At 32.1% G+C, this 27,118-nt stretch overlaps 1 protein-coding gene across 1 annotated transcript; it reads left to right on the top strand.

The window, feature by feature from the left end:
• Positions 1-26,265, top strand: LOC124354457 (glutaminyl-peptide cyclotransferase-like). Its single transcript, XM_046804916.1, has 6 exons — positions 1-301; positions 2,247-2,390; positions 12,310-12,579; positions 12,941-13,096; positions 21,813-22,026; positions 25,462-26,265. Exons 1-6 carry the CDS (start codon positions 209-211, stop codon positions 25,650-25,652), a joined length of 1,068 nt encoding a protein of 355 aa, XP_046660872.1. The 5' UTR covers positions 1-208; the 3' UTR covers positions 25,653-26,265.
• The last annotated feature ends 853 nt before the right edge of the window (positions 26,266-27,118 follow it).

Below are 27,118 nucleotides of genomic sequence, written 5' to 3'. Positions count from 1 at the left end.
CGGGCTACCATATGGTCACATCAACATAACCTTGTATGCATATAACATCAACACAATCCTCAGAACCAGAACGACAGTAGAAGGAGGAAGAGAAATGTCAACTATTGAAAGTTGTTAACCTTCAAGAAAATAACCGGATTCTAATTTTGCGGATTGTAGCCTATTCCCTTAATTTTAGTTCAAGACGGGGAAAGTACGTGTGTTAGGTATGATGGGGTTGATACTCAACACATTTTTTGTTTTATACCTGTTTAATTTTTTTGAGAAAGGAAATGTGTCTACGGACTTTCACTTAAAAAAGGTAAGGTACAACTTTCACACTATTTATGTAATAATTTGTGTAATATATGTAGTATTTTTACAGTTATTATCCAACATCACTCAAATAATTTTCAACATATACATGATTTTTTTGAAATATTTATTCACCTGTTCTATTTTATATTCTTAAACTGATTTAATGCTAAGCTTCTTTTAAAAACAGCACACACATTTTGTAATTTGTTTAATAATTGAAGGAGGAGCTCTTCCTATTAGAAAACAAATTATTGCTGTAAAAGAAAATATACAATTTGGAACATCATAGTTTTACAATTAAAAACAATTATTAGCTAAATAAAAATTAATAAAATATTTCAGTAAATAAGAGTATAATAAATATATGTAAAAAAGTTTGAATATAAAAGAATTTAGTTTTACTTTTATAGCAAAGGTGAATTTTCATTCGGTCCAAATCATTCATTATTTTATCTTATCGTCATGTTTTTTAAATATATACAATGTTTTGTAAGCGTTAAGTTCTTGTTTACAGACTACCTAATTTTAATAATTTAAATTTAAAATAATTGTGATTGCAACATTCTAATGCATGTTTGACAATTGCTGATTTTTGAGTTTGTCTGTTAAATTTCAAATTATAAAAATCTGACTATAAACAAGAACTCGACACTTAGGCTACTAAGCATTTTTTTTTTAACTTGAAGATAAAATATTGAACAATGATTTTGGAGCGATTAAAATTTCACATTTCTTTAAAAAATATAATTAAATTCTTTTTGACCGAAACATTTATACATATATTTATTATAATATTTTGTATACTTTTATTGATACAAATATTTTATTAGTTTTTATTCAGCTGTTAATTGTTTTTAAATTGTAAAATGATTAATGCTGTTCTAATATTGTATGAATTATACTTGATGATGTCATCCTTGATGTTGGAAAGTCTTGTGCAATAAATTTAAAATTATTGGACAATTGTGTATTTTATTTTACAGTAATAATGTTTTAATAAGTTTAATTTCAGAAATAGTTATAAATTATTGGGTACTTTGGGATTATACCGACCACACCCAGACATGAATCGTTATTTCGTATTTCGTTTCTACTGATTACTAGATTAGCGTAGAACAATATTTCGTCCATATAAAACAGGAATTGTCTTATCGCAAACCCCTCCCCATCCTCAGACAGAGGTCAAAGTCGAGCGTCTAGTAGATAACGTGATTGCAGAGTCTCGCCGCCCGTTCAGCTGGTGCATCGCTTTGTTGTACTTCCGTGTTTTACCTCTACATTTCTCCAAATACAAAATTTCAACAAAAACAAACATTTACCAAACTAAACTCTTTATTAAAAAAACACTAAAAACTTGTTTTTATTCTTGATCACATTCCGCCACCCAAAATGCGAGTGCCTCCGGCCATCAGCGCGGGCATTGACAGCACCTTCGGTGCTGCCCCGCGCTGATGTCGACGAAAGAAAAACATCCCTCGAGATAGTACCTATCAGTAAAATATCAAATTCTAGAGGGGCTAATCAGAAATATAAATTGAATTGTAATGGAAAGGCAATTATGTACCGTGCAAATCACGTGATGCCGCGCGGCCTGCCGTAATCAGGATTCTCGAGAAAGATAAGATAACAGCGATCACAATACCTGGAAATGCTTGTAAGTTTGTAATTTTGTAATTGAAGAGTTGTTTTTTTCGTTCTATCATGTTTGTTTCTATAAATTTCTATTTTTGTGTTCTTCATACTAGTGTGGTCGGTATAATCCCAAAGTACCAATTATTGTAATATGTTAGTAACATATACTGCGCCTGGTAACAAATGCTATGTTACCTCCAGAGCTTATTATAGACAATAACCAATAGGCCATGTAGCTCAAATGTGATGGTCTGGTTTTATTATAATTATATTTAAACAAATCTGTTATAATTATGTTTTTTCGTTGTTGTTTTCAGGCATATCATGAACCAAGAGCACTAAAAAATGATGCAGTGTCCCAGATTGCCGGGTTATCTAACATGGAACGTTTTGACAAGATCCTGACAAAGATTTTGGTTCCCAGAGTAGTGGGTACTGAGTCTCACCAGAAAGTGAGAGAGGTAAGTTACAAAACCAGTCACAAACCCACAATTCATTTTTTACATTACCGATAATGTACAGGAGTTGCAATCTAATATAGAGGCCACCACCACACTGAATCATCAATATTCATGATTATCTAAACTAACAAACTGTTTTTATATCTAAATTGTAATAATTTAATAATTAATAAAAGATTATGTAGTCTATCTGTCTTTTTTTATTTAACAAATAAAACATTTAGTTACTTTTTACTATTTTGAAGAATAAACATGTCTGTCAAAGTGGCTGTGACTAAAATAACTTATGTACATCACCAATGTGCTTGTGGCCAATACTCAAATACCATACAAGTGATTTTACTTTCTTTGAATTAATTTGGAACAATATTGTTGTTTATTAATTAAAAAGAGCTGGCAATAATTAATTTTAAAGAACTATTAAACAATTAACATACTTGGAATGCTTTTGTATTAGTTAGTTTAAGGATTTATAAATGATAATCTGGTACCCTAATTCGGTTTTAGTTGTAGTCGCTTACTATACTGCTGTCATGACCAGGTTTACCAGGTACCAATTAACTTTAAAACACATTCATTGCTGATGAGCAGTTGTGAAACATTACAGTAGTGTTCCTGAAAAAACTATTATAGCTAAAACCCATCCTTGGACATATAGAAGTCCAAATATCCAGTTTTCAATCATTCCAGTGTTTCTTGCTGATGACGTCGTAATAGAGCAGTCTATTTCGGCCAGGTAGCACCCACAAACAATGTGGCACAGTCGATTCATGCAACCTCATGTTCACACAACATACTCCTAGATTTGTGCAAAATTCTAATAACTTAGTTTCTGAGATAACACTGATTTTTTTGTTGTGAATTCATAAGCAATTGGGAGATCAGGAATAAGAGAAACATTTTCATAGTGAGCAAAAACAATAAAAATTATTGTCTACAAATAGTTGTGGTATTTAGTTGATCAGTTTCTGATGATTTAGTAGCCAGTGATTGATCATTTCAAGCCAGTGGGTTGACTACCTGTGGTTATATAACAGACTCAATTTTTAGTTGAGGCACTATTTTGTGGTATTAGGGTAAGTATTTTTAATAGATTGGATACTTTAGTTAGTGAGATAAAACACTCACACACAGAATATTTCCAATTTACAAAAATGCCAATTGTAGGGTGATAAAAGCAGGTTAAAATCATGCAGTAGCACACATGTAAACGATTATGGTATCCTAATGCTATTTTGCAGTTGTGAGGAGCTCCTCAATCAAGTGACACCCTCACTCTTGCCAGCCTGCCACTCAGTAATTTTTTTCTTTCAAAATAAAGTTTTCAGTTCTTGGACATAATACAAGATATAAAGAAAATCATATAGTGGACAGATATCAAATGCTGTTAACTTGGCAATGAGTTTTCTTTTTTGGACCTAAGTTGGTTAATTCATTACCAAATAGTTTAAGGAAACTTGATAATTTAAAATCACTGAAAAACACTTAAAAAGATACTTGGTTGAGAGAGCTTTCTACAGCAATCGGGAGGTCTTTGATGAACTGACAACCTGAGGTTGGCAGGTCTGAAATCCCTGTGGTACAGACAGGCTTACCTAAATATATGATATAATATTAGATTTAAATGTTGTTTTTTCCAATTCTATAAATTTTATGATTAGTGCTTATTATTAAACCAATTGTATTTTTTAAGAATCACACAAAAAAACTCTTCAGAATTCTATTGTGCCAGTAAAGAAGTTTTTACATTGTAAAACATGCCAATATGGCAAAATTTGTTACAAGCTAAACTAAAGGTTAGTCAAATTTAGTTTATACTTTAAAATTAGAAAAGTATTCCTTAATTGATTTGACTTATTGTAATAGCACCAAAATGGAAAAAATGTATTAATTATTAATTAATAAAATCTTCAATTCCAATATTCATGCCATAAACAATGTGAAACATAGTCTGAACTAAAAATATTACCAAGAATATGGTAAACACATACTTGTGTTTGTATATCTTAGTTACTTAAGGCTAATCTTGTAAAATTTAAAATTACTAAGAATATAAGTTTCATATAAATCCAAGACAAATACATTAACATTCAAGGTATTAATTTTCTAAATCTGTGGCAAGCCCTATATTTTCAACTAAACCACAGGAATCAAATTGCTATTTGTGATTGTTGTGAATTTAACCTAGGAATCACAAAAATTTTGCATCGATACCAATTAAGCTAGATAAACGTAGGTTTACCAGTTTAGTATAAGGATATAACAATTGGGTAAATAAAAACGAACTACTATTTAAACAGTTTGCATGAACCGATATTAAAAACTATGAATATAACACATTAGTTAAATACAACTAGTGCTTGCTCTGATTACTGATATAAATATATACAAATGGTGCAAATTCATAATATTGTTTGTACCAAAAATATTTAAAAAAATTAAATTAGAACGAATAATACACTAAAATGTGAGCTCTAGAATACATGTAATTAAATGAGCTATTTGTGAATAAAACTGTAAAGATGATTAATAATTATAAAACTTACTCTGTTGCACTCGTCATAAACTCAAGGTCACAAACATTGATTATTCATTAGGTCTATTTCTATACTTCTTTATTTAATTAAGTATGATATATTCAGTAAATTGAAAACTTAATACTTTTAGGCTGTATTTACTTAAACAAACACATCTATATCTGGTTAACATATATATTGTTGTTTAAAAACTTAAAAGCCTCTGAGGTTTGTAATTTTTTTATACTGTGTAATAAGATAGTCTGTGTTTGCTACTGCTGTACTTATGCCATAATCAGTAATAATAATAATAATACTTTTACTGAGATATACAACATTATGTTATGTAACCAATGTTCTATAGAAAACTTTAAAGTCACATCTCAGCATTTTCCACAATATAATAACTTTTTAATAAATAACAATGTATGTAAACTTGGAAATATTCCAATCATTTTAAAATGTAGGAAATTTATTTTAAATCTAGTTTTGTAAGTACTGTGTTATGATTCATAAATTCATCTAATGTATAGAATAATATAGACAGCAAAACACTGTTAAGTTTGATTTTAAATACTTTTTATTGTTTTCAAATTGTATGTATTCCAGGAATTCTATTTTTTATAATCTGACTTCTGCTTGTGATGAAAGATACTAAATAAATTTATTGTGTGTTGTTGAGGTTTAAGAATTTTTTGATTTATATTGTGTGTTTTGATTGTGGGAATCCGTCCAATGATTTGTTCTTCCGTCCAATGATTTGCATCCAAATTACAAGGTGTGGCTATTAATCAACGGGATTGACGTTGAAAAGTAACTTTATTTTTATTTGATGTATAACCACTTATTGTCACCTTCAATATAGACTCCTTCTCTATCTCTATAATACTCCATGAAAATTGTCCATTGTTTGGAAAGAGTGCTGGAAGTCAGCTTCCACAGACTAAAGTCTTGTCTATTTTAATGCAGATTTCACCTTAGCAAACAGGTAGAAATCACATGATGCAAGATCTGGTGAATAAGATGGATGTTCTAACACTGGGATGCTGTACTTGGGTAGGAACCTAATGACAGATAACACGGAATGAGCTGATACATTGTCTTGGAGGAGAACCTATGATTTGTCCTTCTACATTTCAGAGAAGTTTTCCTTACTCTTTGACGTAGTTTTGAAAGTACCACAAGGTGTTATATTGATCAATTGTTTGACCTTCAGGAACCCAATGAAGGTACACAATCAAATGGATATATATATATATATATGTTTAAATCATCAATGCTTTAAATTTAGACTCGCTCATTTCAGCTTTTTTTTTGGGTCTCAGTAAAGTTGGGCTCTTCCAGTGCATGGATTGGCGCTTTGTTTCCGGATAATAAGTAATAAACCACGTTTTATCATATGTTATTATCGTTTCCAAAAAAATTTGGGTCATTTTCCATTGCGTTCAAAGAGTCAGTACAAACATTTTTGTAAACTTGTTCAAACGTTAGAATTTTAGGCACCAATTTAGCACACACTTTTCGCATGTTAAAATTGTCATGTAAAATTTGCCGTAGACATTCTTTACCAATACCTACAGTTTCACCAATTGCGTGAATACTTAATCAACTGAATAAAATTACCAACTTTTCCAAAATTTTCATGTTTTTGAAGATGAAGGGCGACCTGGTCTCGAATGATCTACAACGTCTTCTCTGTCATCTTGAAAACGCTTAAACTATTTTAAAACACCTGCTCGCGATAAACATTCAATGTCATACATTTCTTTCAGTAAATTATAAGTTTGAGTAGCAGTTTTTCCAATTTTAAAGTGAAATTTTACAATAATTAACTTCAGCAAAACACAAAAAACAACAATAATGTGAATGTAGGCTCTCACTAAACAGTGTTGTTTACAGAAACGAGACTAGCTGCGTTCTAAAGAGAAAGGTTCACACTAAACAGCTTTTGGTTAATGGCGGTTGACGCATGCCTCCTTGATCCGCAGTAGCATCAACCTCTTTTTTTAATAGCCACACCTTGTATATAAATGAGGCAAGGTCAGCAGTTCTAACTCTCTAAAAGCAGATCTATATTATCATTCTCAACTGTAGTATTTAAATAATTCTTGTGGATTATTTTTGTAAACAGTGTCTGTAACTCCTTTGTATTACAATATCCCAATATAGCAATGCTGTATGTTGAGTGATTATATAATTATAATAGGACAATAATAGACACTTTTAAAGCACCTGTTGTGAAATATTTATATAAGTGTTTATACCAGATAAACTCGAACATACCTACTTGTTCTTAATAGGAACACAACAACTACAAAATTATGTAAAAATTTGATTTTGCTGTATTAATTCTAAAGTAATATTTGAGAAAAATTGTGCACATAAGTTTGAATCCAATAATGGTCCATTAGCATTTGCATTTTAAGATAAATTGCAATTATATGCACTTGACCCTTGTGGGATGTAGTATTATATTTTAATTTGAAGCTACAATTTTTCAGCAATGCACGCTTATTGAATTCATTGGCTAGGTAAGATTTTAGTCACTTTTGAGGTATTTAATGTTAGTTTGATAATGTGTTTAAATAATTTACACTTTAAAAATATTTTTTTATTTCAATACTTGCAAATTATTTTAAAACGTTTCTGACAAACTAAATTGTTCTGATTAAACATCCGCATGCTCTTACAGTATAAGGTCTGAAGAATGAATGAACTAAGGATATAGGCCTACAATTAATTAAGTTTAGATTTGTCTGCACATTAAGAAATACAGAGTTGCATTGTTGTTGGTCATAAAAACAATAGACAATAATAATAAGATATTTTATTTATCCTTCAGCATGTTACATATACCAGTGGAATGGATGAATATTCAGCTAAAATTGTAAAGTATTGTGCTGATGAGCTTATACCACCTTTAGTCAGCATAATAAACAAATCTTTTAGACTTGGCCAATTTCCTACTGCATTAAAACAATCTAAAGTGTATCCAAAACATAAAAAAGGATCAACCACTGAAGTTCAAAATTACCGTCCTATTTCACTTCTTTCAACATTTTCAAAAATAATAGAAAAAGTAGTACTCAATAGACTTATGACCTACCTAGAGCAGCATAACATAGTTACTAACTGCCAACATGGATTTCTTAAAGGTAAATCAACAACATCAGCTATCATCAGCTTAGTAGAATACATAATTGACCAAATAGACAAAGGAAAATACATCTCTGCTCTCCTCCTTGACTATAGCAAAGCTTTTGACTGTTTAGGACATGACCTCATATCAGAAAAACTTAAATCTCTTGGCATTACTGGCATAGCAAACAACTGGTTTATGAGCTATCTGTCAGGGCGAACACAGGTAGTTGAAATACAGAACATTACACTTGGCCATAAAAACACCTACCAGTCAAACCCACAACCAGTCACACGTGGAGTGCCACAAGGATCAGTCCTGGGCCCAATCATCTTTGTCTTATTTGTCAATGACTTCCCAGCATACATCCAAGATCACAATACCAACTGTGTAATGTATGCTGATGACACAACACTCTTAATAAAGGATGACACTGCAGAAGGAGTACATACAACCGCCTGCAACTCCCTCTGCAAAGCACTGACATACTGCAGGAAAAATGACCTGGCTGTAAATCCATCAAAAACCATACAGATTAACTTTAGTAAAAGAAAAGACTACATTCCAAAAATACCTGACGTAGAAATTGAAAACCATGTTAAATTCCTTGGAATCATTCTGGATGGAAATCTCGGCTGGACAGAGCATGTGGATGGCCTTTGCAAAAAAATCAGCATAGGTATTTATGCTGTTCGGCGCATAAAATGGATTGGAAACCTAGAAAATGCCAAAACAGCCTACTATTCATTCATACCTCATGGTCCATATGAGGTATGGGATTGCTGTATGGGGCGGATCCTCTGTCGGAAACCTCAACAAGGTGCTTGTCCTGCAGAAAAAAGCCATTAGAATCCTCGCTGACCTTGAACATCAACAAAGCTGCAGACAAGCCTTCCAAACCCTCGGCATAATGACCGTCACTGCTCTATACATCCAAGAAGTAATTCTACATGTGCACAGCCTGGGTCTTCAAACAGGGAAAGATATCCATTCATACAACACTCGCCATGCAGCCAACTACGTTCTGCCTCCACATCGCACAGCAATTTATGGAGAAAAACCATCTTATATCGGCCGGAAGTTGTGGAACGCTCTCCCAGAAACAATGAGAAGATTGAAGAGGAGTGCCCTACAAGGAAAACTGCATAACATCCTAGTAAATCAACCATTTTATTCACTGGACGAGTTCCTCAACGCCTGCAATGAAACATGGAGATTTCAAAATGTACCTTGACTTTTTTTTTTTTTTTTTTTTTTAAACTGAAACACAAATGTATAAACATTCATCATCCATATTTATGTAATAATATTATGTGACTCTATAACTGTTCTTAATGAATATGTAAATAAAGAAGTTTGTCTATTGTCTATTGTCTATATGTTGCAGTAGATATTGTCATTTTGTTTAAACAGTCATCGTGGTAATGTGTTATGTTTCTTAAAAGGTATTTGTTAAATTCTTTCTTGACTAAAAGTAAATTGTCAAATATATACAAATTTACAATGGTTAAAATACTGGTTTTTACAAAAAGTGGTCTACAATGAGTTAGCTTAGAACCAGTTAATATTCTTACTGCTTTTTTCTGCAGGATTTAAATCTTCTCTATGCCTACCCTATTCCCCCATACCACTAAACCATACCTTATAATACTTTCAAAAAATGAATAATATGCCATTCGTACATAACTAGTAGTTATGTAGTACATGATTCCTTTAAATAGCTAGTAAAAATATTACTCTAGACAATTTTATACCAACACTATCAATGTGATATTTCCATGAAAGTTTAGCATCAATATTTATTCCTAACAAGGTAACTAGATTATTAACATATTTTTTTATATTTACAGATCTTAAAGAAACAAGTAACTTTTGTGTTTTATCTTTATTTAATCAAAGGCTATTGATTTCAAACCAAGAGGTTGCCTCCATCAATAAAAATAAGGTGTTCCATATTTTTATGTGCATTGAGGAAAGATGTATCATCGGCATAATTTGTGGTAAAATTTAACAGATTGAAACTTAAGTCATATATTAAAATTAAGAAGAGTAAAGGCCCCAAAACCGTCTCTTGAGGGACTCCAATATTTATATCAACAATCTTGGATCTCTTTCCTCCTATCTCAACTAATTGTTTATGATCTTTGAGGTAAGATTCCAAGACAGTGAGGTTTGTACCCTGAAAACCGTAAAATTGTCATTTTTCCAACAATACATCATGCTGCACAGTATCAAAGGCTTTGCTAAGATCACATAAAGTGACCTGAGCTGCATTACTGCCTTCTAAAGTCAATAAAATTTGTTCCACAAGAGTATCCATGGCCTGTACAGTTGATCTTCCAGTGCAGTAGCCAAATTGATTGTTACTAAATAGATTGTGGGATTCAAAATAGTGACAGATCTGAATCTTGAGCACTTTCTCATAAATCTTAGCCCAGACTGGTATACATGAGATCAGACAATAACTACTTGGTTTGATAGGATCCCCTTTTTTGAAAATGGGTACCGCTCTACTTAACTTTAAAAAATTAGAAAATGTCCCCTCTATAATATTACGATTTGTACAATATGTTAGAGGCTCCAAAACAACTTCTTTTAAAAGATCAATGGACATACCATAATAATCTCTCGTTGCTGAACTTTTAAGAGATATAATTAAATTATACACATTGTTTAAAGACACTGTACAAAAAGTAAAATTAAGAAAAGGCTGCATTGTAGTACATGTTCCAAGACACCACACTGCCGAACTGGGAGAAGCATTCATTTTAGAACTGATTTCTTCCACTGAGGTTTTACAAAAACTGTTGAACTCATCTGGTTGGATATTAGGTTTTGTGCTGATTGAAGAAGTTTTCCCTGCTGCTCTCTTATTGATTCTCCAAGCAGCTTTGCATTTGTTTGAATAACTCTCAATTATTTCCTCATTTTTCGCCCTCTTGGCTTCCTTTAAAGCAGATCTGTAATTGCCCCTCAAATTCTTCAAGAGTTAAAAGCTGTTCATTTCCTTGTTTTCTGTACATGTCTTTACACAATAAAATATTGTTCTTCATAAGAGCAAGCTGTGGAGTATAACAATTCAAAGTTGGCTTACACTTTTTGTTAAGCTCCAGATTAGACTTACACATCTTTTTTGGGAAAGACTTTTCAAATAAAACCAAAAATTTATTGAAGAATGTTTCAAAACAAATACAGGCAGACTCATTCTGTCCCAAAGTTGCCATAAAATCTTCATACACCAACATTTTTCTGAACTTCACTATTTTAATTTTTGTTATTGGTATAAACACAACCTGCGTTTGATTGTTTACCAAACCATTAGTGCATATATACAAACTATCTATATATATTTCCAAATACAGAGTATCATTATCAGATGAATCTGGTCTCAGAATTTCACACTTATAATTTTGTAAATTTATATTGGTAATTGTCCATTGTCTAACAAGATTCACCTCGTGTGGGTTTGTTATTTGTGCAATATATATTATATTGTCTGAGTATATTTAAAAAACTATTAACACTATTTTTTGAGTTAACACGTCAAATTCTGCATTTATATCTCCACCTATAACAATTTTACATTTTAGGCCTACTAAGTATCTTAAAAGCACTTCTAGGGTTTACAGAAAAATATCAGTCCTTATCTTTGGTGATCTATAAAGTGAAATTATTGTTAAATTTTCATTAACAAGTTCTTTACCAGTCACTTCAAAATGGAGTTCTTGACGATACATGCTTAAATCTATTGTTTTAAAAATAGAATTGCTCTCAACAAAAATGCTAACACCACCATGGTTATGCTGGCTGCTACAAAAACTGTTTAGCAGTAAAAAATGCTCTGGAACTAGAAGCACAACTTCTTCTGACCGCAACCAGTGCTCGGCAATGCAGACCACTGTGTAGTTATTCTTGTTAATCACCACAGCAGGTTGAACAACTTCGCTCCAGCATATATTGCTTTTCGCTGATCAGACTTAAGTGATAAGGTTGTAGGACAAAGTTGGAGCCATGTCTCGTGTTATGGTGGTGTATATCTTGATGTCTTGGTTGTAAACAAAAGAATCTCAGTTTTTACTTAAAAAACGTTATTTTATTTAAAAATTAGTTTTATACCATAATCACCAAACAGATTACTTTTTCATTGAAATTCTACCAATTAAATTAATTTGTTAATAGCTTACAAAACTGTAGTTTTTCAAAAACTCAAAGAAATTTTATTTGAATTTGTTATCAAAACAAGAAATGTACCTTGATGTTACAGTATATAATGGGTGAAATGAAGAATCTAGACTGGACAGTAGAAACTCAAGTGTCAGAACAGAACACTCCTCTGGGTCAGCTGACGTTTACAAACATTGTCGCTCGACTTAATCCCTCGGCTGACCGTTACCTTGTTCTGGCATGTCACTACGATAGCAAAAAGATGCATGAGGGGGCATTCCTCGGTGCAACGGACTCAGCTGTTCCCTGTGCCATGATGATTGACTTGGCTTATGCTCTTCAGGACAGTCTAGAGCAGTTCAAAAAATCGGTAAGTAACTAACTTACTTAACTGTTTGGGAACAATCAGCTTGAGTAACTAGTGCTCTGTGCTGACAAGATGTATTGAGAAATTGAGCTTATACGGGTTATTATACACTACTAAATTATCAGTACAATTCATTGGTGCCCGCTGTAAACGTTCGGGAACAATCAGTTAGAGTAGCTAATGCTCTGTGCTGACAAGGCAGCTTCATATATATATATGAAGAAAGTGCAAAATATTTCTGGAAATTCCGGTATAAGAGTGATTGCAATTGGCAGTTTTCTTTCAAATCTACCTAATAACTCATTATATCACAAAGAAATTGGCGCATTAATAATTTAACTCTAATTTGTAATATGTATTTTAGGAGCTGAGTTTGATGTTCGTATTCTTTGATGGGGAAGAAGCATTTGTGGAATGGGGTCCAGATGATTCTATTTATGGAGCTAGGAGTCTTGCCAATATGTGGGAACAGAACAAGTATCCTGAGATTACATCTTCCACAGATCATCTGGACAGAATGGTGAGTATTAATCCTTACTGGCTGCAAGGTGGTTGAATACAACGGGAAAACTAAACTGAAAACTCTTCATAATTTAGAGTTCTCTTCAGAGATCCACAAAAACTCAGATTTTGACTCTTTGACTATTACACAGATGCAAGTTGATTGTAGAGATTAAGTAAGTGCAAGGCCATGGCAACTTCTTGTTTTCATATGGGCTACACTCTTGATTATGGATCCTTCTAAATATATCATCCCTATGGGACGGGTGTGAACAGCCAATGTGGGTACGCAGTTTTACATGGTTCGCGTACCCACCACCAGAATCGCTTCAACCATCAGCCCCTCACTTTTAGCCCTTCACCTACCTGTAAAATTCACAACCCTGTTAGAAAGGCCAGTAGATGTACGGGGTTTTTGTTGGTGGTAGTCAGAACTGCTCAGCTCTGTCTACCTGCTATTTCGCTATGAGACGTTGCCCGTTTCAGGCCTCTGAAACAATATTCTGAGTCGCTAATGCAAAATTCTCGTGAATTGAATAAGCTCACCCAGTCGCTGAGCGGCAATCTCCAGTCTACTTCTGTAAAGTGAGAAAGAAACTAATCACTTAATCCAAATAAATAGATTTACATATATTTTTAAATATTAGTATTTTGCAGACAGTATTCAATTTGTTAACATATATATTTTTATTATTTTATAGCTACATTAAGATATGAAAATCTAAGGAATTAGTCAAAATGTTTGAAACTATTAATACATAAAGAAAACATAATTTAATGCAAATAAATAGAACTATGATGTATAATTTACAGCCACAAGTGGTGAGCTGCCTCCTAATTTAGTATTGGATGGAAGTAATGTTGCTAATGAGTGGTAGTTGTCTTATTACAATATGTAAAGTCATCAAGACAAGTCATCTGACAAAGTTTAACTCTCTTTGCTGCAGAATATAATGGGACAAGAAGCCACTCGTATAATTGTTACTTGACAGTAGCAATCTGATGAGAACTCTTAGTTTATATGCTAATCCTGGCACTAGTGTGGGGTCTTATTTCATGAACGGCAACAAGAGGGTGAAGATGTTGATAATTTTTTGGCAGGCTGCTGGCGTCTTCTTAAATCGTGTAGTTTTGTTGATATTTCTCGTAACACTGTGTAGAACCAGCTTTTGCCTAATAATATCGTTCATAGTATTTTAGTTTGTTCTATTGATGTATATGGAGGACTCCCAAATCCCTGTTTCATTACTTTGTGTAATGATAACCTAAACATATTTCACTCTCCAACAAGTTCCTCAACTCTCCTTTAGCTCTGTTGCAAGAAGAGTTACAACGCCTTCAAGCTAGGAATGCGTTTGTAAACGTAAATAAAATATCTCCAAGGGCCTGTATAAACAAGTTGTGCTTTCAAGACAAGGTTGCTGCCTATGTCTATGAAGCAATATTGCATTTATACAAAAACGCATACATTTTGTATAGATACGACAAATATGCTTTTTTAGTACATTTGTACTGCCCGATTTCAAGAAAAACCTTCTTACATTGGGACTAAGTTACACAATTGCCTAACTGTTGACATCAAGAGAGAAGGCAATTTCAAAGCTGTCTTTTACTTCACACATTTTATATTATTGAATAATTCTCAAAGAATTGTACAAATAAAGACTATTGTCTTTGTAGAAAACCCTAATTGTGTGATTAGAGTTTGTCATATCCCACATGATGACAAGAAAGATAAATAAAATCATAGTAAGAAAATATAGGATTATGCTAACTTTGGAAGGTATTGCATTAAAACTTCGGGGAAAATAGTATTTCTCAGAATTTGCCATCTAAGAAGGTTTCTATCACATGCATCTAATTGAGGATTCCTCTTGGAAGTGTTCCTTCTACAACCTCCTTTGGAGTTGATCACAACACTAAAGTTTTGTATGGATCAAGAGTAGGACTAATATTAAGGATCATCAGTCGTCAGCCTACATGCAAGCTAGTGTACATGGCCGTGTAACTCATTGTAGCTACCATATTGTATTAGTTATGGTGTACATTAGACAAATATTGTATGTTTTACGAAGATTAAATAGGTCACCCACCACTATACAGACAGATACACACACAAGTTTTATGATTCTTTTAATTATTGTGAATGCTAATAATATCCTGGAGCTAAGAGTTTGCGATTTGCAAAAGAACATTGCTACCATTGAAAAATAGAACCTTTCTGTAATAATTTACACATAAGTGTTAACAGCCATGTTAGTTACTTGTTAATTGGAATGTTAAACATAGTCTATGTAAAGATCGTGTTGATTTGGTGATAATATTGTTAAACAATTGTGTTAGATGTTGTCCCTTGTTTCACCTTTTCAGTTATGGTTTCTTGTTAATATGTTATTTGTAAATTACTACAACAGTAATATAATATTGTCTGCTATAATAATTCGCTGCTACAAATAAAATGCTTTTACAACTATTTCAAACTACTGGGGTATGGCTTTTAAAATGCTGAGGATTTTTATTAACAAAAGATATTACATATTGAAATTGATTTAACTATTTAAAAAGATGTGTAAAAGCAGATACATCATCTTGACTGTGTGTATTCACAGCTGTGTGGTGTACTCACTATATACGGCTACTAAAGAGTTAATGTGATGGAACATAGTTATAAATGATTTTAATACAATATGTTATTTTCTGTTCGTCTTTTAAGATATCAACAGTCAAGTATTGGTTAACCATATAAACATAGGGCTTGCATATTATACTGATAAGGACTTTCTTTTCACTACATTTAGGATATTTCCATCTGAACAAGTATTATTTAACAAAAATACGATTATAGTAAAAATTGAAATCAGTTTTCATCACATTCTTTTAGTTTCTTTCCTATTTGTCTAGTTATGAACATAGTTTCTTCAACTGACTGTGCATTTTTTATTTATTTTTAAGTTCACAAAATCTGTAAAATAACAAGCAAGTTATTGTAACAATGTTAAGATTTGTTATTTTTATTAGGTGTTCAAATACATATTAGATTTAAATACATTTTCATAGTAATTTAGACATTAATGCTCATATTTGTGCATTGTTGTGTGCTGTAAAAATAACATTTGTGTAAATTAACTAAAATTCTTTAAAAAAATATCATACCTATAATGTAGCAATACAACTATTTCTTTTCTTGACCGGTAAATATTTGTGTTGCTTCTTTTGTATACTTTTGAATAATCTTTTATTCATACTTGGTGTCAAGTTTAAAAGACACCTGTGTAAGCGTATAACATGTTCAATTCTCTAGAATATTTTATAAGCTAATTACAACAGCATGTTATTATTTAGTAAAATACCTGAATTTAAATTATTGATATAGGAATTAAAAGGGAGAAAAATTTGCAAATAAACAAATAAATATAAATACATATTTTATTGCAGCATATATTTCAGTAGATGTTTTTAATTAACTTCAGGTTTTCAATAAATTATGAAAAGTGAAAGGTAATTAAAATACAACAAAATACAGTACAAAAAAATTTAGTGCTTTAACACTAATATTTTTAAGCCTTATTCCAATTTTAATTTCCAACTAAAGCAGTAAATTAATGAAAAGCTTGAGGTAATAAACAAACTTAGGCTAAAATTGATACAGTGTGTAATTTGCAAGACATTTTCAGAGATAAAGTGTAACAAAATTTTTAGTGGAGAAAAAATCTAGTGTGTTCATTTATTGAGAGAAATGAAGACACATGAGAAATGTAGAAGGAATATACACCAGGGACTTAATCAGTGTAAATTATAGCCCTTTCCCCTAGATGCCCTTGGGAGTGAAATATTACCCTCCTACTCAGCAACAGAGAAGGAAGATATGGATCTACCCATTACTTATTCCTTACTCTCCTTTTCTAATAGAATCACAAAAAAATACTATGAATTATTTCCAAATTATAATGTTTTAAGAGCAAATTAGACTAACAACCTTTAGTGATTTTAATGTGATTTCTTTATTATCAAGGAAGTTTTAATACTTGCTTAATTAAAGGATTATGGTAAACATTTAAATCTGACTTTTAACCTTCTTAATGAGTTTTGCATACTGTGCATGTTAATTCAATTCAAAAATACAATGCTAGTTTTTTGACAGATATTTATTACATTTAACAATTTTAAGAAAAGAATTAGTAGTGATGTATAATTAAAAGTTACTATTTATTCATTTCTCCACACATCATTTAGCTATTTGATGTTGAAGCATAGTGTTTTATCAGACGTACAGTGAAATGAATGTTATTACTTATCAGTTGATGACATAAGCAGAGCTTAATGTTTGTAAAAGCTTTAGTTGCTTTGTGTGAAGAATACCTTTGATAAAAATTACATTTGAATGTATTATAATGTAATGCTGACTGAGTCAATGTTAAAAAAATAAATGTATTCAGTAGTAAGCCATTTCTGACACAATTGTTATTAAATGTTTGAGTCGGTCAGAGTTTTTATTTAATCTATTTTCAAATGTAATTTGCATGGATCTGTTTAATTTGCAATGAACCACTGAAAACTTATGTTGCTCATTTTAATTGTTCATGTATTTATTTATGTAAATAGATGTGTGAATGTTAAAAAAATAAAAGTTTGATGTTCAATGAAATATTTGTTTGGGAGGGGGTAGGGAAGGAGAGAGAGAGAGGGAGAGATCTTTATTTTCAAAATCTTCAAGATTTCAAATGGTGTCAAGTGCAATAACAAATATAATACAATTAAATGATAAAGTAAAATTTATTCAACATAAGCAAGACCACATTAAGTTGTTAGTAAATACAAATTAAAATACATCAGTTCCATAAAAAATTCATTTAGGTTATAAAAAGGTTGATCCATTAGCCATTGGTGAAGCTTTTTCTTTGTTACTTTTAATTCTTCACTCTTGATTTCATTTGGTAGACTGTTGTAAAATTATGCTCCCATATACAAAGGTTTCTTCTCAAAGAATGTTCTAGTGTGGTTAGGTAGGGTGAAGTTTCCTCCATGAGTTCCCAGAATTGGCAGGTAGTGGGGAATTAGTGCTGTACAATGTCTAATGTACCGTATGACGGGAGCAACTGGTGTGCCTATTCTAGTACAGTCAATTGTGGCTGACCAAACATATTTTAAGCCATGTTTTATTAATTTTTAAATATCATCATATTTTAATTTTGTTTATTACCAAAATTTCAGGAAAATAATTTCAAATTCTTAAAATTGAATGTACTATGGTTTAATTACATTAAAATATTGCATCTTACCATGTGTTCTATAAGTATCGATGGGTCACACCTTGGATGGAAACGCCAAGTGTTAATCTGGATCATTATCACCTGTTAGGACTCAAATGCTAACAGTCAGATAGGTGCCTCATTTACAAGTTAAGGTCAGGGACCCCTACTTTCGATTCCGGGAAACTTTTCTGAGTTATACGCAGATATTTGAGATGTCTGTAACTAATAAGTTACACTTTTGATCATTCATAAAGATGTAATAAATAGTCTAATTATACATGAGGGGTTTCCAAACTTGTTAAACCTACAGCTCCCTCAATGTACAGATTATTTGTGGTGGTGTGCTCTGGATTAATAAAATGTGGTTTAGTAAATATATTTTTCTTATTTTTTATATTTTATCAAGCAGCCTGATTAGTAGCTTTCTTTGGAACCACTATTTTACATAATATTCATACAATAATATGAATTTAAAGCAAAATAGCAAGTCTTATAGTAATAGAAGTATATTGGTACCTATGCCTTTGCTGTCAAGTTTTTTCACAAGTAATATTACAAATAGTGTCTGCAGCAAGTTATCAGTAAGAAAGTGGCATCTTAAAAGGTTAAAAACTGTGGTATATCATAATAAAAAAGCCATGTTTATAAAAAAATGCAAATTTCAAGATCTTAATTCATTGTGGTATAATCCTAAATTCTTTTTTATTATGAACAGAATTCATATTCTCCATAACGGTTATGAAAGATCATAAAGTTAAGTATGTTTTCTGTATATGTTAAAAAAAAGTAATTACAGTTCTATGAATAGATAAGATAACTGATTGGCTACAACTTGAGTTGAATAGAACTGATAGTGATGTAATTACTTTATAACAAAGTTCACTGCTCACATATCTCAAGAACTGTGATAGTCCATTTATTTTCCCTCCAGTCTATCTTTTTTCTGCTTTTTTGGGGTGTGATAGGTTTTAAAATATTTGTTTCAGGGATGTTTGTGAAAATTCTTCTGTGGGGAAAAGTTTTGTAAAGGAGTTGACTTTAATCTGGTGATTATATAAATAGTCATCATTGATGGTTTTATAAAAGTCTATATATTTAGTATATATTGGAACCAAATTACTTCTATATCTTTATCATTTGGATGGATTTTTGCAGTCAATGCATTCTGGAGCAGTTTTTGAGCTGTGCTAAGTAGAGAACACATTTAGATTTTTCAGAGTGATTGAACTGGCTCCAACATTGTTGATTTTAAGAGAGCAATAGAAGTGTTGTCCAGATAGGGCTTTTGTATCATTCAGTTTGTTATGAGTGGTTTGTCTGGCTCCAACTATGTCAATTTTAGAAGAGTAGTTAGGTTGTTATGGAAGAAGTGTTGTGCATTTCAGGTTTTTGTAAATGGTTTTCTGTCTGCAACTTTGTCAATTTCAAAAGAGCAGTAGAATTTTGTACAGACAGAGATGTATCATTTAGTTTGTTATGAGTGGTTTGTCTGGCTCCAACTATGTCAATTTTAGAAGAGTAGTTAGGTTGTTATGGAAGAAGTGTTGTGCATTTCAGGTTTTTGTAAATGGTTTTCTGTCTGCAACTTTATCAATTTCAAAAGAGCAGTAGAATTTTGTACAGACAGAGATGTATCATTTAGTTTGTTATGAGTGGTTTGTCTGGCTCCAACTATGTCAATTTTAGAAGAGTAGTTAGGTTGTTATGGAAGAAGTGTTGTGCATTTCAGGTTTTTGTAAATGGTTTTCTGTCTGCAACTTTGTCAATTTCAAAAGAGCAGTAGAATTTTGTACAGACAGAGATGTATCATTTAGTTTGTTATGAGTGGTTTGTCTGGCTCCAACTATGTCAATTTTAGAAGAGTAGTTAGGTTGTTATGGAAGAAGTGTTGTGCATTTCAGGTTTTTGTAAATGGTTTTCTGTCTGCAACTTTATCAATTTCAAAAGAGCAGTAGAATTTTGTACAGACAGAGATGTATCATTTAGTTTGTTATGAGTTGTTTATCTGACTCCAACTATGTCAATTTAAGATTTGTACTTGTAGAGTTTAAATCTTTTGTTTAGTCTGGTTTGGTACAAAATGTTTTGTTTTTGTCATTTTTTGACCAGGTTTATATGTTTTAAAACCTTGTGTAGTCAGTTCACTTGATTGGAGGTTTTAAAAAGAGTTATAGATTTAAACTAATCATATAATTTTTTTACAGTTTCCTTAATTTGGTCTTGTCTTCATCTGGGCTAATTCAGTCAGTACAATGTATAGGTGTTTATAACAGGTAGTTCATGGACTGTTTGAATTCTTATGTCTTTGAAGAGTTTATTGCCTCGAAGTGTCTTAGAAGCTGTATAATTTACATTGTTTCCTTTCAGGAGGCAGAAAACAAGAACTGACTATCATAATGACATGTAATTTTCACAGTTAGTAAAATAAAGTCTGTTCTTTCTAATAATATATTTTTTAGGTCCCTCATAAGAAAAACTTTTCCAAAAATAGTGGCCTCCGTTTATGTCAGAGATATTTTTCATCCAGCATGAAACCGTAGCTTACAGGGGCCAGCACATTGAATACAAAAGAAATTAATACCAACACTACAGTGACCTCATGGATATTTAAGCCCTGATGTAGACTTGTTCTAGATATTTGAAAACTGATTTTTAACGGCAGAAAAAAATATTTAAAGAACAGAGATGCGTTGAAAAACAGTTGTTTAGTTGTGTAGTAATGACAGATCAACAGTGTAGAGATACCCTGTAAGCAGGAGCGGCACTACTCTAGGTCAGTGCTGCTAGATCAGCATCCTTAAGTTATCGTTCTCAGTCTGTGATCGTGGGCCACCTGGCTGATGAGATGGAAATTACAACTGGTTTGCTAATTGTAATTAAGTCACAATCTTGGTTGTTAGATTAGACTGTTTTGGCTTATTGGTTTACAAAGTGTGAGCATATTTATTATAAAATCATATAAAGATTTTAACTTTCATAATGTATTATGTTTCTAAGTGAGATTTATGTAAATTTATCAATGTATCTGCTGTTTTTTGTAAGTGGTCACAATTCTTGAGTTATGTCATTATTTCTTCAGAATGCTAAGTGATTTAATGTGTTTTAGTATAATATGACTCTCAGTACTTGGTAGTGTTGATGAGAATAGGAACTTTTGTTATATTCTCAAACCTATGTATACATTTGATCGAGCAAATTTAAATTGGTTTTCAACAGGCAAACTTAACTATGGCACCAGGAATATAATTTTCTGAAACCAGAAGTGCCCCGATACACACTACACTTGAAATAAATACTGTCTTTGTTTGTTTTTGTTTGTCTATTTATTTGCGTTCTGTGTAAATTTTATTTAAAGGAAAGGTATGTAACATTATTGATTTTCATAGTAAATTTAAAAGGTATCTGATTTGCTTAATGGGAATTATCTGTAATCATGTGTTGGTTGGCATGATCCTTAAAATGTTGAATCATATTGGTGTATAGGATCTGCTGGTACTTCTAGATCTACTGGGGGCACCCAGGCCCACATTCTTTAGCTACTTCAAGAAAACCAACAAGTGGTACCTTCAGATGGTTTCTGCAGAAAGACGCCTCACTGACCTTGGACTGCTGAAGAAGAAGAATAATGAAGTTTACTTCTACAAGATGCATCTGACCGCTCATATAGAGGATGACCACATTCCATTCCTGCACAAAGGTAAGCTGTAATACTTTAGTTACTGATGCGTAAATTTGAAATACTTTCATTTTGGTAACTTTACTGTCACAAAATGAACGTTTTGTAGTTTTTATTGGTTTTAAGACTTGTCATTGTGTGTTTGGGGGTATATTCTAGTAATGCAGACTTCTAATTCTTGGTTATTGGCATTTAAATGCTTCTGACAGTTTCATTTGAATCTCTTAAAAAATTGAAGATAAAAATTCTAAAATAATCAATTTTTAATGTCACCTTAGTAATTTAGGTGTGTACAGATGATGGATAATTGATCAAGATAAAGTATTATGCTGTATGCCAGTTTGGCACAACCTAAAGAAAATGTAGTCATGCATAATAGTTATGTGGCAAATGATATATTATAAAAGTGCATTCACTGTTATTACAAAAGAGTTTGTACACGATATTGCGTTTTGCATTAATCCTCCTGAGGTTCTTTATACAACTGCTCATGGTTTGGCTAATTGTGTAAGATTTACAGGATTATTTTAAAATTACAATCATCTAAGCATTCATCACAGAATTATTCATTGTTATGAATTCATGAGCTCTTCTACCTAAATGGAAACACTCCTTCAGAAGAACTCTCAGGTTATAGCATTCTACTAATAACAGTGGCTTTGAAAGAGAATTGATGATGATAAAGATTTAAAATTGGTATAATACTTTCACTTTCTAAAGTTGTGGAATTCATAATGTAAACAGATAACTGTATCCAAAACGTGTAAACATATTGTGGGTATTTAACAATTTGGATGTGAGACAAGGTAAGAGGTTAAGCAGTGTTAATGAAATCAATTCACTAGTCATCAACATTTGACACACCAAGTATCTTTCAAACATTATTTGAATATTGGTGTCTGACCATGTTAACGTCATTGTTTTTTAATAGTTGCTTCATCACTACTAAGAGGGCTATCCAATAAGTAACAGACATTTTGAAATAAACAATTAACCAACTGAAATAGGAACATTTTATTATATACATTTAAAGGCTACACTCTTAAGCTATTTTTCAATGTAATCCCTGTTCAAATTAAAAAATGTATCATAACGTGACATACATTTTTCGATTCCAGCTTTGTAGAAATCTGCCACCTGAGATCTTAACCACTGATTAACACTAGCGTGAAGTGTCACTATTTAAGAGCTGCATTGTGAGCCAGGTCTTCATCACTGAAAAGAGGTGGTAGTCGCTTGGTCCCAGATCTGGGCTATAAGGCTGATGATCAAACACTTCCCAATCAAAATCATCCAAAACTTGTTGTGTATGAATGGCTGTATGAAAACGTGCATTGTCGTGGAAAGACAACATTTTTGAGCTCAGTTTTTCCCTACGCTTGTTTTGTATCGCTCGCTGTAGCTTCTGCAATATTTCACAGTACCTCTCTGTGTTGATTGTTAATCCTCGTTCAAGGAAATCAGCCAGAGTTACACCCTTAGCATCCCAAAAAAACAGTTCACATAATCTTTCTCACTGACAGTTTGGAGTCATTTTCTTGGTTTTTTTAAAGAATGTGTGTGCCCCATTCCGTAGACTGCATTTTTGTTTCACAATTGACATGCTTCAACCGTGTTTCAGCACCACTAATGATACGATCAAGAAGTTCATTACCATTTTTGTCGTGTTCATCAAGGAAAGTTAACAATGCAGTAAGTCTTTTTGTGATCTTCCGTAAGGATTTTGAAACGCATCTGGCACAGAATTTGTGGTATCCAAGCTACCCTACAACAATTTCATGAAGTAAACTTTGTGAAATTTGTGGGAAATGTTCCGAGAATTCAGTTATTGTGAAACAGTATTTTTCACAAACTTTGTCATTGATTTTCAACATCAAATCTTCAGTCACTAGGCTAGGCCGACCACTACGATTCTCATGAACATTGTTGTGGCCATTCAATACACCACTGCCTTACTCTGCTTTCACTCATTATTCCACTTCCATAGACTTCACACAGTTGGCAATAGATTTCCATTGGTTTATGGTGTTTTACCAACAAAAACCTTATTACTGAACACACTTCACAAGTGGTGGGATTTTCAATTGCAGCACACAATTAATCACAGTGAGAAAAGTAAAAGATATACAGACCGTGCGAGACTACAGCTCAATGCGTACTGAAAATCAGAGTGTTTTGACACCAAGATGGCGGCTGTAGCCCCGCACACTGCTGCACCATTCAAAAACATTTGTTACATTCTGGTTAGACCTCGTATTAAGATACCGGAAGTATCAGTTATTTATCATAGTCATAGAATGTAAAGGGAATATGATATGAAAAATATTTTAAAATATGATAAATACGGTCTTATTTATAGTGTTTGTGAATCCATATGTGTTTTTGCTGTTATGCCTTATCATATTCAGGATTCAAATACTTTGATATTCAAATTATATGTTGATACATGTAGTATTACCACTTTCACATATTCTACAGTGCAAAATTTAGGTCCTCTAAAATCATGCTTACTTATAGTTTTAATTACAAATTTAGAACATCATGTCTAAAATTACCTATTTGTATGTTTTTGTACATATTCAAAAGTAGTAAAAGTCATTAAGACGCTTTGTTCCTGTTTTGTTTAGAGTATTCAGATTGATGAATCGTTAATGTTATGCTCACAAATTTCTACCCACTTTAGAAGTGATCAGTTTTGTGAAAACAAATTTGTCCAAGGTAATGATTGTATATCTTGTTTCTCTGCTTTTGACCATTGAGTGTCTATTGTTATTACTGCATATAGAGTTATATGTAAATAGATTCAGTAGGCTAATAATTATCTTCATAGATTAAATTGTAATAGTAACTGATAGTATTATTATGTTGTCAGATTTTACCATACAATTCTTAATACCAGTATTAATAATTATTAGTCATAAAACTTAAACATTAAAATTACTTTTGATCTGTTCTAGATATGTTATTCTCATATATCATTGTATTTGTTCTAACCTCTTTTCAGTTCATAATTTTTGGTTCAGGGATTTTAAGTTTTTAAATGATTTGAAATTTATAAGTTAATTTAATTTTGACATAGCTTAGGGTGAAGCTTGTATGCACTGCTGTTTTTAGGCTGTCCAGAAATTATTGATGGTAAAGATGGTGTGTTCTCAATGCTATTTTGAAACTGTGGAGTGTGAGTTACCATTCAACCTAATGTATTTTTATGAGATTGCCAAGATAGTGGTTTCTTGACAAAGCTAGCTTCAAACCTGTTTTAGAGAAAGGGTAGTTGAAAAATGGGAATTATTATATTGGTTGTAGTGTAAAAATTTAGAAATTTTCTGGTAATACTGTATGGTATTATATTATGACAAGAAAAAGTTTGTACTAGTTATGTAATGCTAATTATTTAATAAGTTTAGGAGGATAAAACCACTAGAATGAATTCTCAGTTGATTGTTCTGTGTGCAGATGTTCCTTGTCTCCATGTAATTCCCACTCCATTCCCAGACTGTTGGCATAAGATGTCTGACAATCGGAATGCTCTGGACTTTGACACCATTGACAACTTGAACAAGATCCTGCGAGTTTTCGTGTTGGAATATCTTAAGGGAACGTCGAGGAGTAAGAGGAGTGCAGACACCGAGTACCCAGAATTATAAGGACAAAGGCTTTAGGAATAAGGAATTTTGATAAGATATCTATAGATAAGTAATAGCTTACCATTGTAACAGAATAAGTTTTAGCATATTTTTATTTTCTCAAATACCAACAGTGAATAATTCTTTATGTGATTATTTCAAATGCTTTCTTTGATTCAGGTCATCATATTGCTAGTTAACTATTTTAACCATCGGAATTAGAATTTTACAGTTGAACATAAATAGGTCAAGAGATTAGTAAAATGTGTTTTCTAAAAATTTGTAGTAAATGGGTTTACTTTGTTTTAAATGTTTCCTACAGGGTAAAAGGTGAGAAATCTGTGATTGTGAAAATGAGTCTTATTCAGGATTGTGTACCACTAATGTTCCACTATTCATAGTTGTAAGTTTTTAAAGGAGTTTTGATATTCGTGATTTTTCAACAACAAATGTTGCGATTTACAGTTGTGATTGAATTGAATCGAATCGTTATTTCCAGTACATTCCATCCATGTTTGATCACAAAAGCCTTAGGATTCTAATTTATAGCGGTGAATTTCCTTTTGTTTGTAACCACTACTTGTAATGTGTATATAGCAGACTGGGATTCCTTATCATAATAATGAATTACTTGTTGGCAATCATTAGTAATAAGGTGTTATAGATACAGATTAGGTCAAGCAGTACATTTTTAACAATGATAGAGCTTAATAAAACATTCACTCCATTTTTGTAATAGAACATGTTACATTTGTAATTTGTTCATTTGTTCATCAAAAATTATAACATGGTTAAAATGTACAAAATTCTACACACTTACTTGAGCAGTTTAATGTTAACCCTTTGGATGCCAACGTACCGGTATTACGGCCGTCGGCTACTCAACTGAAAATCGCCAACGGCCGTAATATAGGTACGTCACGTTTTTCACCTGTAATTTTCTTATAGTTTATCTTATTGCCGCGAAATTTTGACTAATCGATAGTCGATTAGTTGCTTTGCAACCAAAAAGTAGTTAATTCGTTTATGGACTGTTTGTTTGGTCGTATTTGAGCTTCGCAGCTGTTGAATTGTTTGGTCGAGATTGAGGTTACGTTCGTGTTGCTATGCGTTGTTTACGTTTGTAATTCTCTCATTACTTTTGTTGTTAGGGCATTTTTACTATGCCCCTTTTATTAGATTCATTGGTACTTTGGGATTATACAGACTACACCCAGACATGAATCGTTATTTGACATTTAGCTTCAACTGATTAATAGATTAACGTAAAAACAATATTTCGTCGATATAAAACAGGAACTGTCTTATCGCAAACCCCTCCCCATCCTCAGACAGTTGACATTTAGCTTCTACTGATTACTAGATTAGCGTAGAACAATATTTCGTCAGTATAAAACAGGAATTGTCTTATCGCAAACCCCTCCCCATCTTCAGACAGAGGTCAAAGTCGAGCGGTGTAGTAGATAACGTGATTGCAGAGTCTCGCC

The sequence above is a fragment of the Homalodisca vitripennis genome, chromosome 2 (assembly GCF_021130785.1).
Source record: "Homalodisca vitripennis isolate AUS2020 chromosome 2, UT_GWSS_2.1, whole genome shotgun sequence".
Lineage (NCBI taxonomy): Eukaryota > Metazoa > Arthropoda > Insecta > Hemiptera > Cicadellidae > Homalodisca > Homalodisca vitripennis.
Note: the sequence above shows the minus strand (reverse complement) of the source record. Positions and strands in the feature narration are given on the sequence as shown.